At 33.5% G+C, this 17,621-nt stretch overlaps 1 protein-coding gene across 1 annotated transcript in view; it reads left to right on the top strand.

The window, feature by feature from the left end:
* Nucleotides 1–17,621, top strand: part of PTPRD (protein tyrosine phosphatase receptor type D) — a 2,806,204-nt gene that overhangs the window by 2,577,493 nt on the left and 211,090 nt on the right. Inside the window, 1 exon segment of the mRNA XM_074282898.1 lies at nucleotides 15,893–16,081. Within this exon segment, the coding sequence (XP_074138999.1) occupies nucleotides 15,893–16,081 (189 nt within the window).

Here is a 17,621-nt window from a genome sequence, read left to right as displayed (position 1 = left end):
TGAGTAGCCTTTAACTTATAATTAGAAACTGCTTTGTTTGTGTGAGCTTTCTTTTTTCTTTATTTCATTCATATGCATAACAATTTTGATCACGGCCCAAAAACCCAACTTTGCTGGAAAAATGTTGATTTAGCTTTTATTTCCCCTCTTTTTATTTTCCTGTTTTCAGTCCTTCATTCAATTCAGTTGTAGGAAGAATGATTATGAATAATATGGTCATGATGTCAAAACAGTGCAAATTATATCCTGCTGCCATCTGGAATAGTGAAAATAAAAGCTTTATTTACACTGTTTTTGAAATAATAAACTTTATTTCCAGCCATTTGTCTTTAGTATCTGTAATATTGAAAGGAAAATGTCTCTAATTTGTTTTCTGATGGGTTAGTTTTATTCTGAAAGGTAGTTGAACTCAGAAGCATGGTACTGTCCAAATGATTACCAACTGTCATGTTTCATTCCATGACATCTATTGTCTCTGACAATTTTCTATTCCAATTAGTTCAAACCCTCACCTCTACTTGTTTAGACTGTGGTGTTAAAAAAAAAAAAAAAAAAAAAAAAAAAATTATTGACTAATCTTAGTGTTTCTCCTTTTTAATTAATCCTATTTAATACTGCCTGAACCATTTTATATTAATAAGTTGAATTTGAAATGCCATGGGGCAAATTCACTGAAATGTAGGCAATTTTTTAAAAATTTGAAAAATGTTTTTATTGAGTAAGATATAGCCTCTGTGGAAGGTTTGCAGAAATACTTTGACAAAAATCTCACAAGATGAGAAGTGAAAGTGATATTTCCAATGGTAGACATTATCAACACCTTTTATATCATGAATCTATTGATATGTTGGCATTGAATTATGGAGAGTTATCTTTAACCTATACTTGCAGTGGTGCTGGTATAAGTTCCTCAGTATTGTTTTATTTACAAAGTAAATTTTGTTAAGAATCTGCCACTATACAGAATATGATTTTTTCCTGATCTATTTGTCATGATCTGTCACTGTCATATGTGAATATAAGGTGATTATTTGTCTTGAAGAGTCATGTTGTACCACGATCTATATAACATTCATCAGCCTTTTTAAACTTGGTCCAACAAAGTATTCCTGTACCTTTCCAGTTACCATCATTTTTTTTTTCCCTTGAGGCTGGGTTTAAGTGACTTGCCCAGGGTCACACAGCTAGGAAGTACTAAGTGTCTGAGACCAGATTTGAACTCTGGTCCTCCTGAATTCAAGGCTGGTGCTCTATCCACTGCACCACCTAGCTGCCCCACCATCGTTTTTTAGATAGAGAATGTCATTATTGTTAACAAGGTGGATTTGTTTCTTTGTTTTTTTAAGGATTGTGTGGATACATGGAAACAAGTAGGAGTCTTTGCAGACCTTTCTCCATCTTAATTGTTTAAGCCATGGTCATATGGAGTTTTAACTGAAATTAGATATAGGTAACTATACTTAGTCCATATTTAAAATTTTACAGATATAGGCAACTTCCCTAAGAGAAATTCCTCAACGAGTAAAGAGTGATACATGGGCCTGCAATTTATTGGCATAAGAGGATTGTGTAGGAACACTGAGAAGGTTAAATAATTTGCCTACGATCACAAAGCCAATATATTTCAAATATTAAGCTAGGTAGACCTTACAACTCACACCAAGGTTAGCACTCTATTATTATTCTGCATATCTCCATTTATCTGAACATTTTTGTACAAAAAAACCCTTCTATAATCTAAGGAAGACCTTTTTTTTTTTTTTTTTTTTTTTTTTTTTTGCCTTTTGAGAATTAAAAGCAATAATCCTACAACAGGAACAAATTATATTAAAGCATGAATTAAGTTTTCATTTGTACTATTTGAGACACTTTAGGTCCTGAATTATGAACTCACAGAAATATACTTGTTTTGTAAGCTTTGAAGAATTCTCATTTAGAAATAATATTCTATTATAAAGAAACTCTTTGTAAATTTAGACTATCCTGTTTGAAAGGACAGAATTTTTCCTCGTATTACCCATTTTCATTGGTCAGGTGTATTCTTTCACCCATAGCATAATGTCATCCTTAAGAATCTTCTTTTAATCAATACTACAACTCTGAGACTGACTGTGATGGATGGAGTCATTTGAATTCCAGATGTTGTATTCATCATGATATAGAGCTTTGGAATCAGAAATATAAGGTCTATTACTTGCAATTCTGCAAATAGGATTACTTACCATATTTCTCCTATATATTATCCATAAATGTCTTAAGTTCTCATTGAAGATAAACTTCACTCTCATGTAAGATACTTGCCCTCTCTCTGTCTGTCATATCAATTAAGCCATAAAAAAATAAATCATTATAGATCTTGCTTACATTAAGTATTTTTGTGGTATTTATTTTTTTTAATACACATTGCTTTATGAATTATTTTGGGAGAGAAAAATCAGAGCAACAGGGAAAAAAACATGGGAGAGATTAAAAAACAAAACAAAACAAAACAAAAAAACCAGAAGTGAACACAACATGTGTTGATTTACATTCAGTCTCCTTAGATCTTTTTCTGGATGCAGATGGCATTTTCTGTCCAAAGTCTATTGGGATTGTTTTGGAGCACTGAATCACTGAGAAGAACCAAGTCTTTCATAAGTTGATCACTGCATATTCTTGCTGTTATTGTGTACAACATATTCTTGGTTCTGCTTGTTTCACTCAGCATCAGTTCATGCAAACCTTCCCAGGCTTTTCTATAATCATTTTCTATAAGAACAATAATATTTCATTACCTTCATGTATCACAGCTTGTTCAGCCATTCCCCAATTGATGGGTATCTCTCATTTTCCAATTCTTTGGTACCACAAAAAGAACTGCTATAAACATTTTGAATATGTGTGTCCTTTTCTCTCCTTTATTATTTTCTTGGGACCCAGTAATGGCATAGCTGGACTAAAGGGTATGCACAGATTAATAGCCCTTTGGGCTATTATTCCAGATTGTTCCAGATTGCTCTCCAGAATGCTTGGATTATTTCCCAACTCCACCAATAATGTATTAATGCCCCAGTTTTCCCACATCTCCTCCATAGTTATCATTATCTTTTCCTGTCATTTTAGCCAATCTGAGAGAGGTGAGGTAATACCTCAGAGTTGTTTAAATTTGCATTTCTCTAATCTATAGTGATTTAGAGCATTTTTCTTTATAACTATAAATGGCTTTAATTTCATCATCTGAAAATTGTCCATATCCTTTGACAGTGCTTACATTAAGTATTAAGAAAATAACCTCACACTACAAGTATCTCTTGATTTATCTATAGAAAAATGAAACTTATTTGCATCATCCTCAAATATTTAATTGCCAATTACTGGAGACCTGTCTATGTTCTGACACAATACTTTTGCTATAGTCACTGATTGGTAGGATATGATCAGTATTGGGTTCAGCAATGAGTCACCCTGATTTTTTTTTGGTTAATTAGAGCACTAAGTACACAATTATTCTAAAAGAAGGATAATGGTAATTAATGAAAATTAAATTATATTCAATTCAATAGATAATTATTAATTCAGGTATTGGGCTATAAAACTATATCATGAATTATGGAATTTTATTGTTGGAAGACCATATCATCTACTTCAATCATACTTGAACATGAATCTCCCTTGCAATATATTTTATAAGAGCTCATTTTGTGTGTGTGTGTTTTAAATCAAATGTCCATTGAGGCAAAGTCTATCTCCCATGGTAGCCTGTTCCATTTTAGAATTGTCAAAATTGATAGGAAACTTTTCCTTACACTAAGCCTGAATTTCCCTCTTTGAAACTTTTACTACTTGTTCTTGATCCTCCCTTTTAGGACCAAAAATGTAATAATAGCAAGTCTAATACTAAAAACACTTAGTACTGGAAGAAAGCTAACATGTCTCCTAGACTGCTTTTCTCCAAATTAAATATTACAAGTTCTTTTGCTTAATAATATAACATTAAGTTAAATGCTCCTCATTTGCTTCCAATAAATGTCCTTTAATTTACCTATGTTCTTCTCAAAATGTAGAACCAGTCATTGAATCCATTGCTGTAGATATGCTCTGAGTGGGGTAATGTACAGCAGTATAACCATCTCTTCCTTAATCTAGATGCCCCTCATAATATAATCTAAAATTTCATTAACTTTCTTGGCCTTTTATATATTATTGATGGTTCATATACATTATAGTGAATTTGGAGTAGAGAACTTTTATTCAAAACTTGTTTCTGCTACTTATAAACTAGAACAATGGACAAATCAGTCATATTCTCTGGGCTCCAGATTTTATCTTCAAAATTAAGGGATTTAACTAGCACCTGTTTACATTCCTTCTATCTCTAAATGTATGATCTTAAAAACAAAACTTTCTCCTCAGGGAGTTTATTTTTAAACAGGATGCTTTTGACATGTGTACAAGTATAAAATAAGGTAAAATGAGATTAAAAAACAAACAAACAAACATATACAAATGAAATCTTTAGGACAAATTCCGTGAGGGAAAAAAACACTTTCAGCTAGAGTAGTAAAGAAAATCTTATGGAATAGATGACTTCAGGAAGATCTCTTTGAAAAAAGGAAGAATTCAGTAGAAAAGTGTAAAGAAGAAGTTCTGTCCTGGCTCAGTGAATCCATCTGGCTTTTCTTCTATCACACTTTTTGGAATTCTAGTTTGTATATTTATTTCAGATGGCATTAACCCACGCACGATAAAAATCATTAAAAGATATCCTACTGAAATAAGAAGAGCAGAATGATATCTGAAACCCCTATTTTATGCCACATGAATCCCATTAATTTCTAAAAAAAAGGGAAAACTAGTAGAAAGTAGAATATTGTATTATGACCATATCTTATGTGAGTTAGAGTAATAAATGATCATTCTCAATTACAATAATAAAAAAGGCGGAAGCTAGATGGTACAGTGGATAGAATGTCGGCCTTGAAGTTGGAGGACAAATCCAACCTCAGACACTTAATACTTCTTAGTTGTGTGACTCTGGGCAAGTCACTTAACCCCAATTGCCTCAGGGGAAAAAAGGATAAAAAGAGCATTAGATTTAGAACTGGACTTTTTAGTTACCATCCATTCCAACTTTCTTCCTCCTCTTCCCCCCCCCCCCTTTTTCTTTACGGGCAAGGAAACTGACATAGGTGGTATCCCTTCCTATATTCTCTTCCAGCAAAGCTGGGATTCAAACCCAAAGCTTCTGGCTTGAAATCTATGGCTTTTCTCACTGTATCATATTGTCCTTGATGTAACTGATGGCTTCCATGTGTTTAGTTTCAAAAGAGTGCTCAAAACTCAAAACACAAAAAATAAAACCTTGAAAGCTAGTTTATGAAGGAGACATAAATCACCTTATAAAATGACTCATGTTGGTATATTATTATATGACTAATGATAAAGTAAATTCCAGACCCAAAAAACAAGGCAATACATTTGGCAACACAACCAAAAAATGTTCTCTTGTAAAATCAGAGGAAGAAAAAGATAGGAAACAGAATTATTTCTAGACCAGAGGGTAGATAGAATGGAATGGAATTTAGACAAGAGTTCATTACTTGGTTCATTTTAATAAACATTTATCTGGCCTGAGAGACAAAGACAGACACATAAAATGATTAGTGTGCAGTTAGCTAATTTACAGACAATAAGTGAAGCCAAAAAGTTCAGAGAAGGGGGAGATCAGAATTGATCAAAGTGGTTGGAGAAGACTTCATATAAAAGGCCAATAAGTAATTCTTGTAGTCTCATGGGAAATTAGAAAAGGGCGGGGGGGAAGCTATGGATGATATCTGTCTTCAAGGAATTTATAAAAATTAAGATTTAAATCTGTTTTAAATTTTGAAGGCTTATTTTTTTCCTAAAAATTTCTACATTTTAATTATGCCTTTTGTCTTTGTATAAGATTTTTTCTACCCCCAGCTTGAACTCTTCTTTGTGATGAAAAACAATTAGGCAGAAAACTACCTTATACTGACATATGTACAATTATGTACATTATGTATTTTGTCATGAGGAAAGCATTATTTGCTCTCAGTGATCTTCATAGTTGTTTCTGTTTTTGTTTTTTTTTTTCCCTGAGGCAATTGGAGTTAAGTGACTTGCTTAGGGTCACACAGCTAAGAAGTGTTAGGTGTCTGAGGCCAGATTTGCACTCAGGTCCTCCTGACTTTAGGGCTGGTGCTCTATCCACTGCACTACCAACTGCCCCCAATCTTTATAGGCTTTTGAACTATATAGAAGTCATGTTCTTTTTCCAAATCTTTCTGTCTATATAATTATTTTATATTTTGTTCTTTGATATATTTTTCTTTGGATCAAGTTATACAAATCTTCCCATGTTTCTCTGAAATGCATGTATCATTTCTTACAATTCAATAAAAATCCATTACATTCATGTACCATAGAAGTCTTTTAAGTCATGTAATAAGGGGTACTCAATTTATTTTCAGCTCTCTATTAGCATAAAGAGGAATGCTATGAATGTTTCAGCAGACCTGTGTTGTTATTATCTCCTTCCTTGGACTGTATGCCCAGGAGTGTCCTTGCTGAGTCCTAAAGCTTGTGAACTATTTACTCACTTTTTAAAAACATAATTCTTTGTAAAAGGCCTCATTGGAGGGTTTGCTGTGGACTCAGGAATTGGAGGAACCACTGTGTTTGATATTTATTGAAATCATAAAAATCCCATAAAAGTTCCATTATTTTCTACAACTTCTCCAGTATATATTATATCTCACTTTCCATGTGCTTTTGCCAGTTCTTTGGGAGAGAAATGCTTGGCTAATGATAAGCTATGGATGTTTTCTCTGCAAACAGACCTGATACTAATCCAGAAAAACAGCAGAAATTATGGCACCTAGGTCAACTAGAATAATCCATTAATTTATTCAACAAACATGTATTAAGCTTATTGATAGAAGAGCATTGTAAAGCAATCCAGTGAAGTCCACTCTGAAAATTATTAAGAGAGGAACCACTTTGTTCTTTTAAAGCCTTTTCTCTTTCCATTCTCACTTTGCATTAAGCTCTTCATCTCTCTGTGCTCTGGTCAAAGTGGGCTGTTCCATGTCCCCAAAACACATATTGTACTATCCTGTCTCTTTGCCTGCCTTCATACTGTTTCTTATGCTTCATTATCCCTTTTTTAGCTGCAGAATTACTATATACTTTTAAAACTAAAGACAAATGCTACCTGTTACAGGGAGCCTTCTCTGCTGGCTTCTTCTTGAAGTACCTTCTTCCTGAGATCTACAAATCACTTGGGTTTGCAGCTAGGACATTTTCATGCTTTATTACATATTATAATTATCTGTTTATATGTCTTGACGGGCCTACTAATCCAAAAGTCCTTAAAGGGAGAAAGGAGACTATATCTTAACTAAATATGTACCTACTTCACCAGTTAAGTGCTTTGCATGTAATAGGTACTCAATAAATATTAGTTTAATTGGAATCTCCATGAAAGTCTGCAAAATGTCTCATGGCATTTTCCCCCTTATAAATACACATTGTTCATGTTGCTTATTACTTTTCACCGGTTTCCAATGCAGATCCAAACATTAACAAAAGTTTAACAGCACTAAGAAGTTAACAGGAAAAAAAAAAAAAGTGCTGACATGCCTTTTTATTTATTTATTTATTTTATGGAATCTGGAATGCAATATTAGGATATACCATTAAGACACCGAACAGATTCAAAGAATGTGCTCTAATTCCAGGTCTATTGTAGCTGCCATTCCAAACAAAATATGTATTACTTATCCGATTCACTAAGCACAAGTACAAGTAATGTGCCCTTTAATGGCCTCTTGAAATGACAGACCAAATGGCTTTGTGAAGGTCAAGTCTGATTTAAATTGTTGATGAATTAGTAGCTAATTCAGCATGATTGAATATTAATATGGAACAGTGATAAGTAATGCAGTTTAAAGCTTAATGAGCACATTAATGAATAGGATAAATTTTTTTTTTTCTTTTCACTCCATGTAGAAGTTTAAAGTTACAAGCTTATTGACAATTTGTTAATTTTTGATGGCAATAATTCCCTCCTATCCCGCCCAGTTTATGTGGTCAACATATAGCAGTGTATTGATTGGAGTACCCAGGCTCTAGAGCCCAGACACTTGAGGATCTGTCAAACATGATATCATCACATAGTCAAGATACTTTTGTATAAATCACTAATAAATTTAAAGGGGGGAAAAAGCAATTAACATCTTATAAACTATACCCACTGAGATAAGCATTCCAATTAGAAATTTCATTATTTCTCCAGTCCGTTTTATGTAGAATACTGGGTTTTATTGCCAAATACCTGACAGCCAAATTGGAAACAAGCCACAACTGTCAAAGTATAACAGCTCTGACTATTTGAATCTGTTACATTGTGATGTTTCTCATGAAAATTTAATGAAGAGGGTGCTTTGAAAGAGGTTCTGTGCATAAGGGGGATGGATGGAATTTAATTACCCTTATTAAAAATAAGAAAGGAAAGCTCTTTACATACTCTATTCTATTAGTATGCAAGATAGATTATCTTTGTTGTGCACTTGTGTATATGAAAAAGGGGGCTCTGGAGTGTTCTTTATGAGCCTAGAAGGGAAGGAGAGGTCATGCAAATGCATTAGAGTGTTTTTCTGCATGTCACAAGTCAGACCTTGTCAGTGATTCCCTAGGTAAAGACTTCACATCTTATAAATGGTTATTAAATCCAAATTTCTTTGGTAAGAGCCTAGAGCAAGTGGTCCAACAATCTAAACCTTTGACACTTGCTATTGATTGGTGGCGGATTTTGTGGCACTTAAAGAGAAATGCAAATACAGATGAAAAACAGTTACTACTAGAGCAATATTTATATACATTAATGTTACTAATGATTAAGTAGCCTGAGGGAGAGGAGGTACTGAGAAATAATAGCAACATTCTAGCAACTTTAAAGTGTTGTTCTGATATAAATATATAGATTTAAAAATGCTTTGAAAATACTTCCATTTGATTTAACAATTTTTCTTGTTGTGAGGGCGATCTTTGTTAAGTATGTGATGTTGCTCCTAGGAAGGATGTAGCAATATTTCTAAGGTTATCCAGCCTTGGGAATGCCACAAATAGTTCTGACTGTCAGATATCAATCTGTTGGTCAGTAATAAAAGAGTTTCTGAGACAATCTAAGCCATAGCCGGGCCCCTAATATAGTTGGGGTATTTTATGACTCAACATGTCCATAGAGTAGAAGTTGTGGTAGGTTCCACTGAACTTCAAAGGCTTCTTGGGAAGGATCAGCTATCCAAGCCTTAGCTTAATATGGAAGGGAATATCATCAGCAAAAAAAAAGAAAAAAAAAATGGATTCTAGATAATGACATTTTTTAATGATAGTAATCCATGAAATAAGCAAAAGTACAAAATAACCTTTGCTCCTGAGCACTTCCTTATCATGAAATGAAGAAGTCAGAATGGTGAAAAGGTGACAGAGTAATCAATCACTCATTTCTAAATTTGTCTTCAAACTTTTTTTTTTTTTTTTTTTTTTTTTTTACTAGTTTGTAGTATTGTCCTAGGACTGACAGAAAGACATAGCTTAATTGAAATAAGGTTGTTGTCTTCTTAGGGTTTATACTCTTAATATGATAGGGTGCAAAAATAACTGTAGTCCAAAGGAAAGCAGAATAAATTCATAAAGGAAGTTTTTTTTTTTTTTTTTTTTTTTTTTTTTTTTTTAATTTATTTTTATTTTATTTTATAATTATAACATTTTTTGACAGTACATATGCATGGGTAATTTTTTACAACATTATCCCTTGCACTTACTTCTATTCAGATTTTTTCCCTTCTTCCCCCAAACCCCTCCCCCAGATGGCAAGCAGTCTTATATATGTTAAATATATTACAGTATAATTTAGATACAATATATGTGTGTAGAACCGAATTTTTTGTTGCACAGGAAGAATTGGATTCAGAAGGTAAAAATAACAGTTTACATTCATTTCCCATTGTTCCTTTTCTGGATGTAGCTGGTTCTTTCCATCATTTATCAATTGGAATTGGATTAGCTCTTCTCTATGTTGAAGAAATCCACTTCCATCAGCATACATCCTCGTACAGTATCATTGTTGAAGTGTATAATGATCTTCTGGTTCTGCTCGTTTCACTCAGCATCAGTTGATGTAAGTCTCTCCAAGCCTCTCTGTATTTCTCCTGTTGGTCATTTCTTATAGAACAATAATATTCCATAACATTCATATACCATAGTTTACCCAACCATTCTCCAATTGATGGACATCCATTCATCTTCCAGCTTCTAGCCACTATGAAAAGGGCTGCCACAAACATTTTGGCACATACAGGACCCTTTCTCTTCTCTAGTAGTTCCTTGGGGTATAAGCCCAGTAGTAGTATGGCTGGGTCAAAGGGTATGCACATTTTGATAACTTTTTGGGCATAATTCCAGATTGCTCTCCAGAATGGTTGGATTCTTTCACAACTCCACCAACAATGCATCAGTGTCCCAGTTTTCCTACAGCCCCTCCAACATTCATCGTTATTTGTTCCTGTCATCTTAGCCAATCTGACAGGTGTGTAATGATACCTCAGAGTTGTCTTAATTTGCATTTCTCTGATCAATAGTGATTTGGAACACTCTTTCATATGAGTGGAAATAGTTTTAATTTCATCATCTGAAAATTGTCTGTTCATATCCTTTGACCATTTATCAATTGGAGAATGGCTTGATTTCTTATAGATTAAAGTCAATTCTCTGTATATTTTGGAGATGAGGCCTTTATCAGAACCTTTAACTGTAAAAATTTTTTCCCAATTTGTTACTTCCCTTCTAATCTTGTTTGCATTAGTTTTGTTTGTGCAGAAACTTTTTTAATTTGGTGTAATCAAAATGTTCTATTTTGTGATCAATAATGGTCTCTAGTTCTCCCTTGGACACAAACTCCTTCCTCCTCCACAAGTCTGAGAGGTAAACCATCCCATGTTCCTCCAATTTATTTATGATTTCGTTCTTTATGCCTAAATCTTGGACCCATTTTGATCTAATCTTAGTATGTGGTGTTAAATGTGGGTCCATGCCTAGTTTCTGCCATACTAATTTCCAGTTTTCCCAGCAGTTTTTGTCAAATAATGAATTCTTATCCCAAAATTTGGAATCTTTGGGTTTGTCAAAGATTAGATTGCTATTTTTATTCCCTATCTTGTCCTGTGAACCTAACCTATGCCACTGATCAACTAGTCTATTTCTTAGCCAATACCAAATGGTTTTGGTGACTGTTGCTTTATAATATAGCTTTAAATCAGGTACACTTAGACCACCTTCCTCTGACTTTTTTTTCATTAGTTCCCTTGCAATTCTCGACCTTTTATTCTTCCATATGAATTTTGTTGTTATTTTTTCTAGGTCATTAAAATAGTTTGTTGGGAGTCTGATTGGTATAGCACTAAATAAATAGATTAGTTTGGGGAGTATTGTCATCTTTATTATATTCGCTCGGCCTATCCAAGAACATTGAATGTCTTTCCAATTATTTAAATCTGACTTTATTTTTGTGGCAAGTCATAAAGGAAGTTTTAATAAGGCCTAGTATAAGTGATAAGAGAGAAGGGTTAATAAGTGATAAAAGGAAAAGGCAGTGGTTTTTTGTTTTTTTTTTTCCTTTCATCATATCTTCAAGACTTAGCACAGTATTTGGCACATGAAAATATATTTAATAAGTGTTTTCTTATTGTTTTTTATTTTTAATTAATCCTCAATTGTTGATTTATTGATATGTGCAAAATCTAAAACTAGAAAAGGGCATTGACAGGAAAGACTTTTTGGAGGAGGAGAATTTGAATCAGGTTTTAAACAGTAGGAGGAGTGGGGGGAATCAAGTGAAACAAACAAAATCTATAAGCTTTGCAAAGACTCCTTGAAAATACCCCTCAGTTCTAGATGAAGAAGGTAATTTAGTTGACATTGGACTACTCCAAGTAAATTATTTTTATCCTTTGAAGCAGTACGTGTCAATAGCTGCCAGGCAAGATGCTTGATATTATAGCTTACACACCATAGCAGCTATTGATCTTTTTTTCGAGCAATATTAAAACTGCTACATAGATGTAAAAACACTGACAAAACCTTTAAACTCATAAAGAACAGCCTGATGAAATTCAAATGAAATACATTGCTACTATTAGCATAGTCTACTTTCTTAGGTATCCCTCACCACTAATTCTTGTGTGCCTTGAAAGATAAGTCTCTGACTATATTGTAATTCCAGAATAATTTCAAATTCTTGTCCTTGAAGAAACCGCATGGGACATTAGGAAGAGCATTAGATTTAAGATTGGGAATTGGGTTCAAATTCTCTTTTGCTACTAATTATATTTATGACATTGGCCAAATGACTTAGCAACTCTGGGTTTTGGTTTTCACATCTGTAAAAAGGGGGAAAGGGTAAAAGAACAAGATTATTGGCACCAAAACAAAATTTAAAAGTGGTTACTAAATATAAGGATCCCTATTGCCACATATTGAATTGGAAAATGACATTAATATTTTCCATGTTCTATTATTTTTATTTATTTTGTTTAGATATTTCTCAGTTACACAATTTTAATCTGATTCAGACTAAACTCAGGAATATGTCAGGCCACAGTGCCAGCTGGCCCCGTGTTGAATATCACTGTTACATAGGTCTGCATGCTAAAGAGATAAAAGAAAAAAGGAAAAGGACATTATGTGCAAAAGTATTAAAAACAGCATTTTTTTGTGGTGGCAAAGAATTGGAACTTAAGGGACTGACCATCATTGGCAAATGATTGTACAAGTTGTGGTATATAATTGTAATGCAACTATTGTGTTATAAGAAATGTTGAGCAAGATGGTTTTAGAAAAATCTAGGAAGGCCTATATGTAAATTGATGCACAGAGTAAAATGAGCAGAACCAGGAGATCATTATACACAGCAACAACAATTTTGTATTAATGATAAACTGTGAAAGATTTAGCTATTCTGATCAATATGGTAATCCAAGAAAATTTCAGAAGACTCTTGATGAAAAATTCTATACATCCTGAGATAGAACTAATGAATTCTGAGTAGAAACTGAAGTACAGCTATTTTTTTATTCACTCATTTATTTATTTGTTTATTTATTTATTTGCAATAGATCTATTAAGGAACTATGTTTTGCATTATTTCACCTGTATAATTGATATCATATTGCTTGCCTCCTCAATCAATAGAAGAAGGTCAGGAGAAAGGGAGAGAATTTAAAAACAATTTTTTAAAAAATAGAATTATATATAAATAAGTTTAAAGAAAATGAATATAATGAAGGCCTTAATTGCATTGGGCTTATAAAGAGACACTGAAGCAAATAGCACAGAATGAGGGTGGAGGATTGTAACTTGCACTGAGGTAAAGAATACCCTTCTGATGAAAAGTATTGAAGTGTTAGAATGATAAAAGCTCAAGTATATATAACATCTTACATTTTATCAGATAAGTCTTTATAATAATCCTATGAGTTGTTGCACAGGTACAATCATCCTCACTTAATAAATGGAGACCTTGAGACTTATAAGGAGAGTTATGAGTGACTTATTCATGCCAGATGACTAGCAACTTATAGAGAGTAGTTCAGTCTTTTAACTTCCAGTGACCAGAGTACTGTTTCTCTCAGACGTACTGGAAAACACCTACAAGAAACAAAGCAAAAACAAAATAACTTCCACAGGATGATTCTGATACTTCCCATGCTAGAATTCATGCCTGTACAAGTATCTTTCCATTTGGCCTTGATTAGTACAAATAAATGAATGCCCCAAAGTAGTTATACGTATTTGAATTTGTACTACTCGAAAGTATAATTAGGTAAAATGTGCTCATTGGCTCCAGCCCAATGAAAATATGCTTTGCAAACTTAAGTAATGCAAGGACTTTGAGGGAATCACCATTCATAGTAATTGGAATTTCACTGTACTACCATTACTCTGGCTGCCATTGGTTGAATGGAAGTTGTGATATGTTTTTGAATTCAGAAATATTTCACACAGCTTATTAGAGGTACAAAGGTGATAACTCTGAGTCTTGATCAAATTGCAAATTTGCATCATTTTAGTGTACCTATTTCAATTCTTCCATGATTTTAAAAATTCTTGACTAAATCCAATCATAATTTAGGAATATACTTAGGCATTGTTTGACTATAATTTCTCAAGACCTGAAATCATGTTTTGATAGGAGAATGGTGAAGGACTAAAAAATATTGTTGTTTAGATAGCTTGGGGAAGAGGAGGAACTAGACTTTGGAGATTTTTATTCATTAATCTTTAAGAATATGAGGGCACCTTAGGAGACAGAAAAATGATCTCAAGAAATTACTAATTATTGTCTCGAATCTCTTACTGTTCTAGATCAACAGTACCAAACTTAAATAAAAAAGAATTCATGCATAAGAAAACCAAAAATTAACCTTATCTATGTTGTATTTTATTTATTAAATAGTTTCCAATTACATTTTAATCTGGTTCCAGGCTCTATTGGGCCAGAATTTGACATTTCTGTTCTACTCCATCTAGTATGTAGCTAATAAAAATATCTTTCTAACACACTGGTCTTACCATGTCACTTTTCTGTTTACAGCAGTAGCATCAAACCTTCATTAATTGTCTCTGTTGCCCATAAGATAAAATGCAAATTCTTTACATTAGTATTTAAGGCTCCCTTATTTTTTCTGCCTTATTTCACATAGCCACAGTTGACATACTCATGTTTTGTCCAAACTGCATTACCTAGTTGTTTATCCTGTTGCCTCCTATCTTACTGCATCTACAACACCCAAACCCAGAATGTATTCCTTCCCAATCTTTTTTAATCCCCTTGAAATCCCAGATAACCCTTCTTTATGAAACCTTTCCTGATTTTCACATATAAGATTGGCATTTCCCTCATCAAATTTTCAGCAAACTTTGATTAGATCTTTTATTTGCCCCATCTCAATCTATTTCATATTTTATGTTGTTCCTGAGGTATCACCTTTTGCACAAAAAGTACCTCAGAGAAGCTCTCCCTAGTTTCCGTGTATTCTGTCTGTCGTCATCCTGTTGAATCTATTGGTCATTAGCCCTCAACAATAATTTGTTCTCATTATTGCATATTCATTGTTGTATATGTTTATTTTCACAAGTCAACCAGAGAATACTATTCATACAAAGTAAATTCATTGAATTATCTCACCAAATGAAAAAAATAGACTACTACCCTCCCACCCTACTATCCCCCAAAATGCATGTCATACTTTTTCCACAGGTATACACACCATGAGTTGAAAGAATGGATATACATAGAAAACATGGCTGATAGGAGTACTGTTGGTTATTTCCATAAAAATAAAAAGCTTTCATGTTAAGCACTAAAAGCAACTTAATAAAAAATATACATACATAGGAAATACTTACCTAGGAATATATAGGGGCATATATTAAGTTATTTGTAAAAAGACAACTCAGATCTCTGGTGCTACAGTGATACTCAGCCTTCAAATACATCTAGGTACTGTCTTCATTGCTCACTGCTGACCTTTTTTCTCTTCATTATTTGTTTCTGTTACTTATTGAGCTTCAAGTGGACTCTTTATCCAAAGTTCTTCAATCCTCATAAAAGTGGGTTCTGCCATCTCTCCTCATTCATTTTAGTGCCTAGAGACTAAGTTTCAGCAATCTGAGGAAGGTGAAATCTTTATATACTCAGTGATTAAGATAGAAAATTCAGTGAATGCAGATCAATGCATCTCTAAAATTAAGGCTTGTTGAGCTGAATTTGTTTAATGTATAACTCTCTTTTTGTTTTTTTTTTTTTTTTTTTTTGTATGTGTTCCAGAGGATCAGATTCCCCGGGGCTTTCCTACCATAGATATGGGCCCACAGTTAAAGGTGGTTGAGCGTACTCGCACAGCCACCATGCTCTGTGCAGCCAGTGGTAACCCAGATCCAGAAATCACTTGGTTTAAAGATTTCTTACCTGTGGACACAAGTAACAACAACGGACGCATCAAACAGTTACGATCAGGTAGGGTCTTGTTACTGTTTCAACTAACGCTTAGAGATTTTCCCCCTTTTCACTATTATTTTATTTTAATTTAATTTAGGTAATGATTTTTCTTCCTCTTTTCTTCTCTGTTATTTAATGTGTTGTCCATTTCTGTGATGTTGTCATAGCCTGTTTCAGAGTCTGTCTCTCTTTCTCTCTGTCTGTTTTGCAGCTTCTGTTTACTCCACATTGCTCACTGCTGTGACTGTATTTTTTGATAAGTTTTTTTTTTTTTTTTTTTTTTTTTTTTTAACTGCTCTTTGGCAGTATTTGGTGAATCCATTTTCTCCTCTTTCTTTATTCTTTCTTTCTTTTTTTTTTCTGTTCACAAATTTATTTCAACATTGGACTTCATTCAGAACTTGCAAGGAGTACCAATGGTTATTTTCATTACAATCCCAAACTTTCTTATTAGATTCTAAAAACAATTTAATAAAAAGTGTGGTTTGTGCTGTCTTTTCCATATTTGAACCCTCCAAAGCTTAGCAAGTATGGACACATCTTTCTTCTCACTAATACATAAAACACAGATTTTTTTCCCCCCCATGTGTAACCAGATATATTTTTAAAAGTTCTGTTATAATTCATGAAAGCAAGGGGCCTTTTCCCCTTTCTGAAAAAGAATTTTCTAACATATTAGCCACAGTAGTGTGCGCCCACGCAAAAGCTTTTTGAATCCTTCAGTGTCTGGATCTACAGAAGCCTGCTTTGGTGTAGATTCCAGCTTTTTGCTGCTCGATCTCTCTCTCTCTCTCTCTCTCTCTCTCTCTCTCTCTCTCTCTCTCTCTGCCCGTTGCCCTTTCCCACTAGTCCTTCCTTCCTCTTCCCTTCTTCCCTAGTCCCTAGTTTTATTCTTTTGTTCTTTTTAGATTAGAGGGGGAAAAAAGATAATTCTAAATTTCTTAAGTGTTAAAACCTATTCCCAGATAATATCACGGGGACTTATCATAAGCTGTTACCTTGGCATTAGTAATAATAGTATTGGTGTAGAATAGTTCTTAATTGCCTGTTTTCCCAGAATTCTCAGCTTTTGACCTGTCCTGTGATGTTAAACCGTCTTGTTAACTGCCTCTTTGCTTGTTGTCAGCAGAATTGTATAGATTGACCTGTTAATGTAAATTAAGAATTAATTATTCACATGTGACATAGATTATTTAGTATATAAAGCTTTAACTCTGAAAACTTATGTGCCAAATTATAAGGAATATAATAATATTTTTATGCTGTCTTTCTTCTCTCCGTATTTAAATCTCCAGAATCTATTGGTAAGTGCTTAGTTCTGAAGCGCACTTCACCCCCCCACTAATTTCCATATTCAGAATATTATTATAATATTATTATTATTATTATTAAAATGCATGGCATGCATTTTACTAACAGTCAGTGTAGTCACCAGATTTCTAGTGGCGCGCACACGCACATCTCCACAGCAATGTTGTAGTCGAAACACTTGTCTAGCAGAAACAATACACAAGTATCACATAAATGTAGTGCAGAAATTGCATTATATAACCTCAAA

Source organism: Sminthopsis crassicaudata, chromosome 1 (genome assembly GCF_048593235.1).
Source record: "Sminthopsis crassicaudata isolate SCR6 chromosome 1, ASM4859323v1, whole genome shotgun sequence".
NCBI classification, from domain to species: domain Eukaryota; kingdom Metazoa; phylum Chordata; class Mammalia; order Dasyuromorphia; family Dasyuridae; genus Sminthopsis; species Sminthopsis crassicaudata.
Note: the sequence above shows the minus strand (reverse complement) of the source record. Positions and strands in the feature narration are given on the sequence as shown.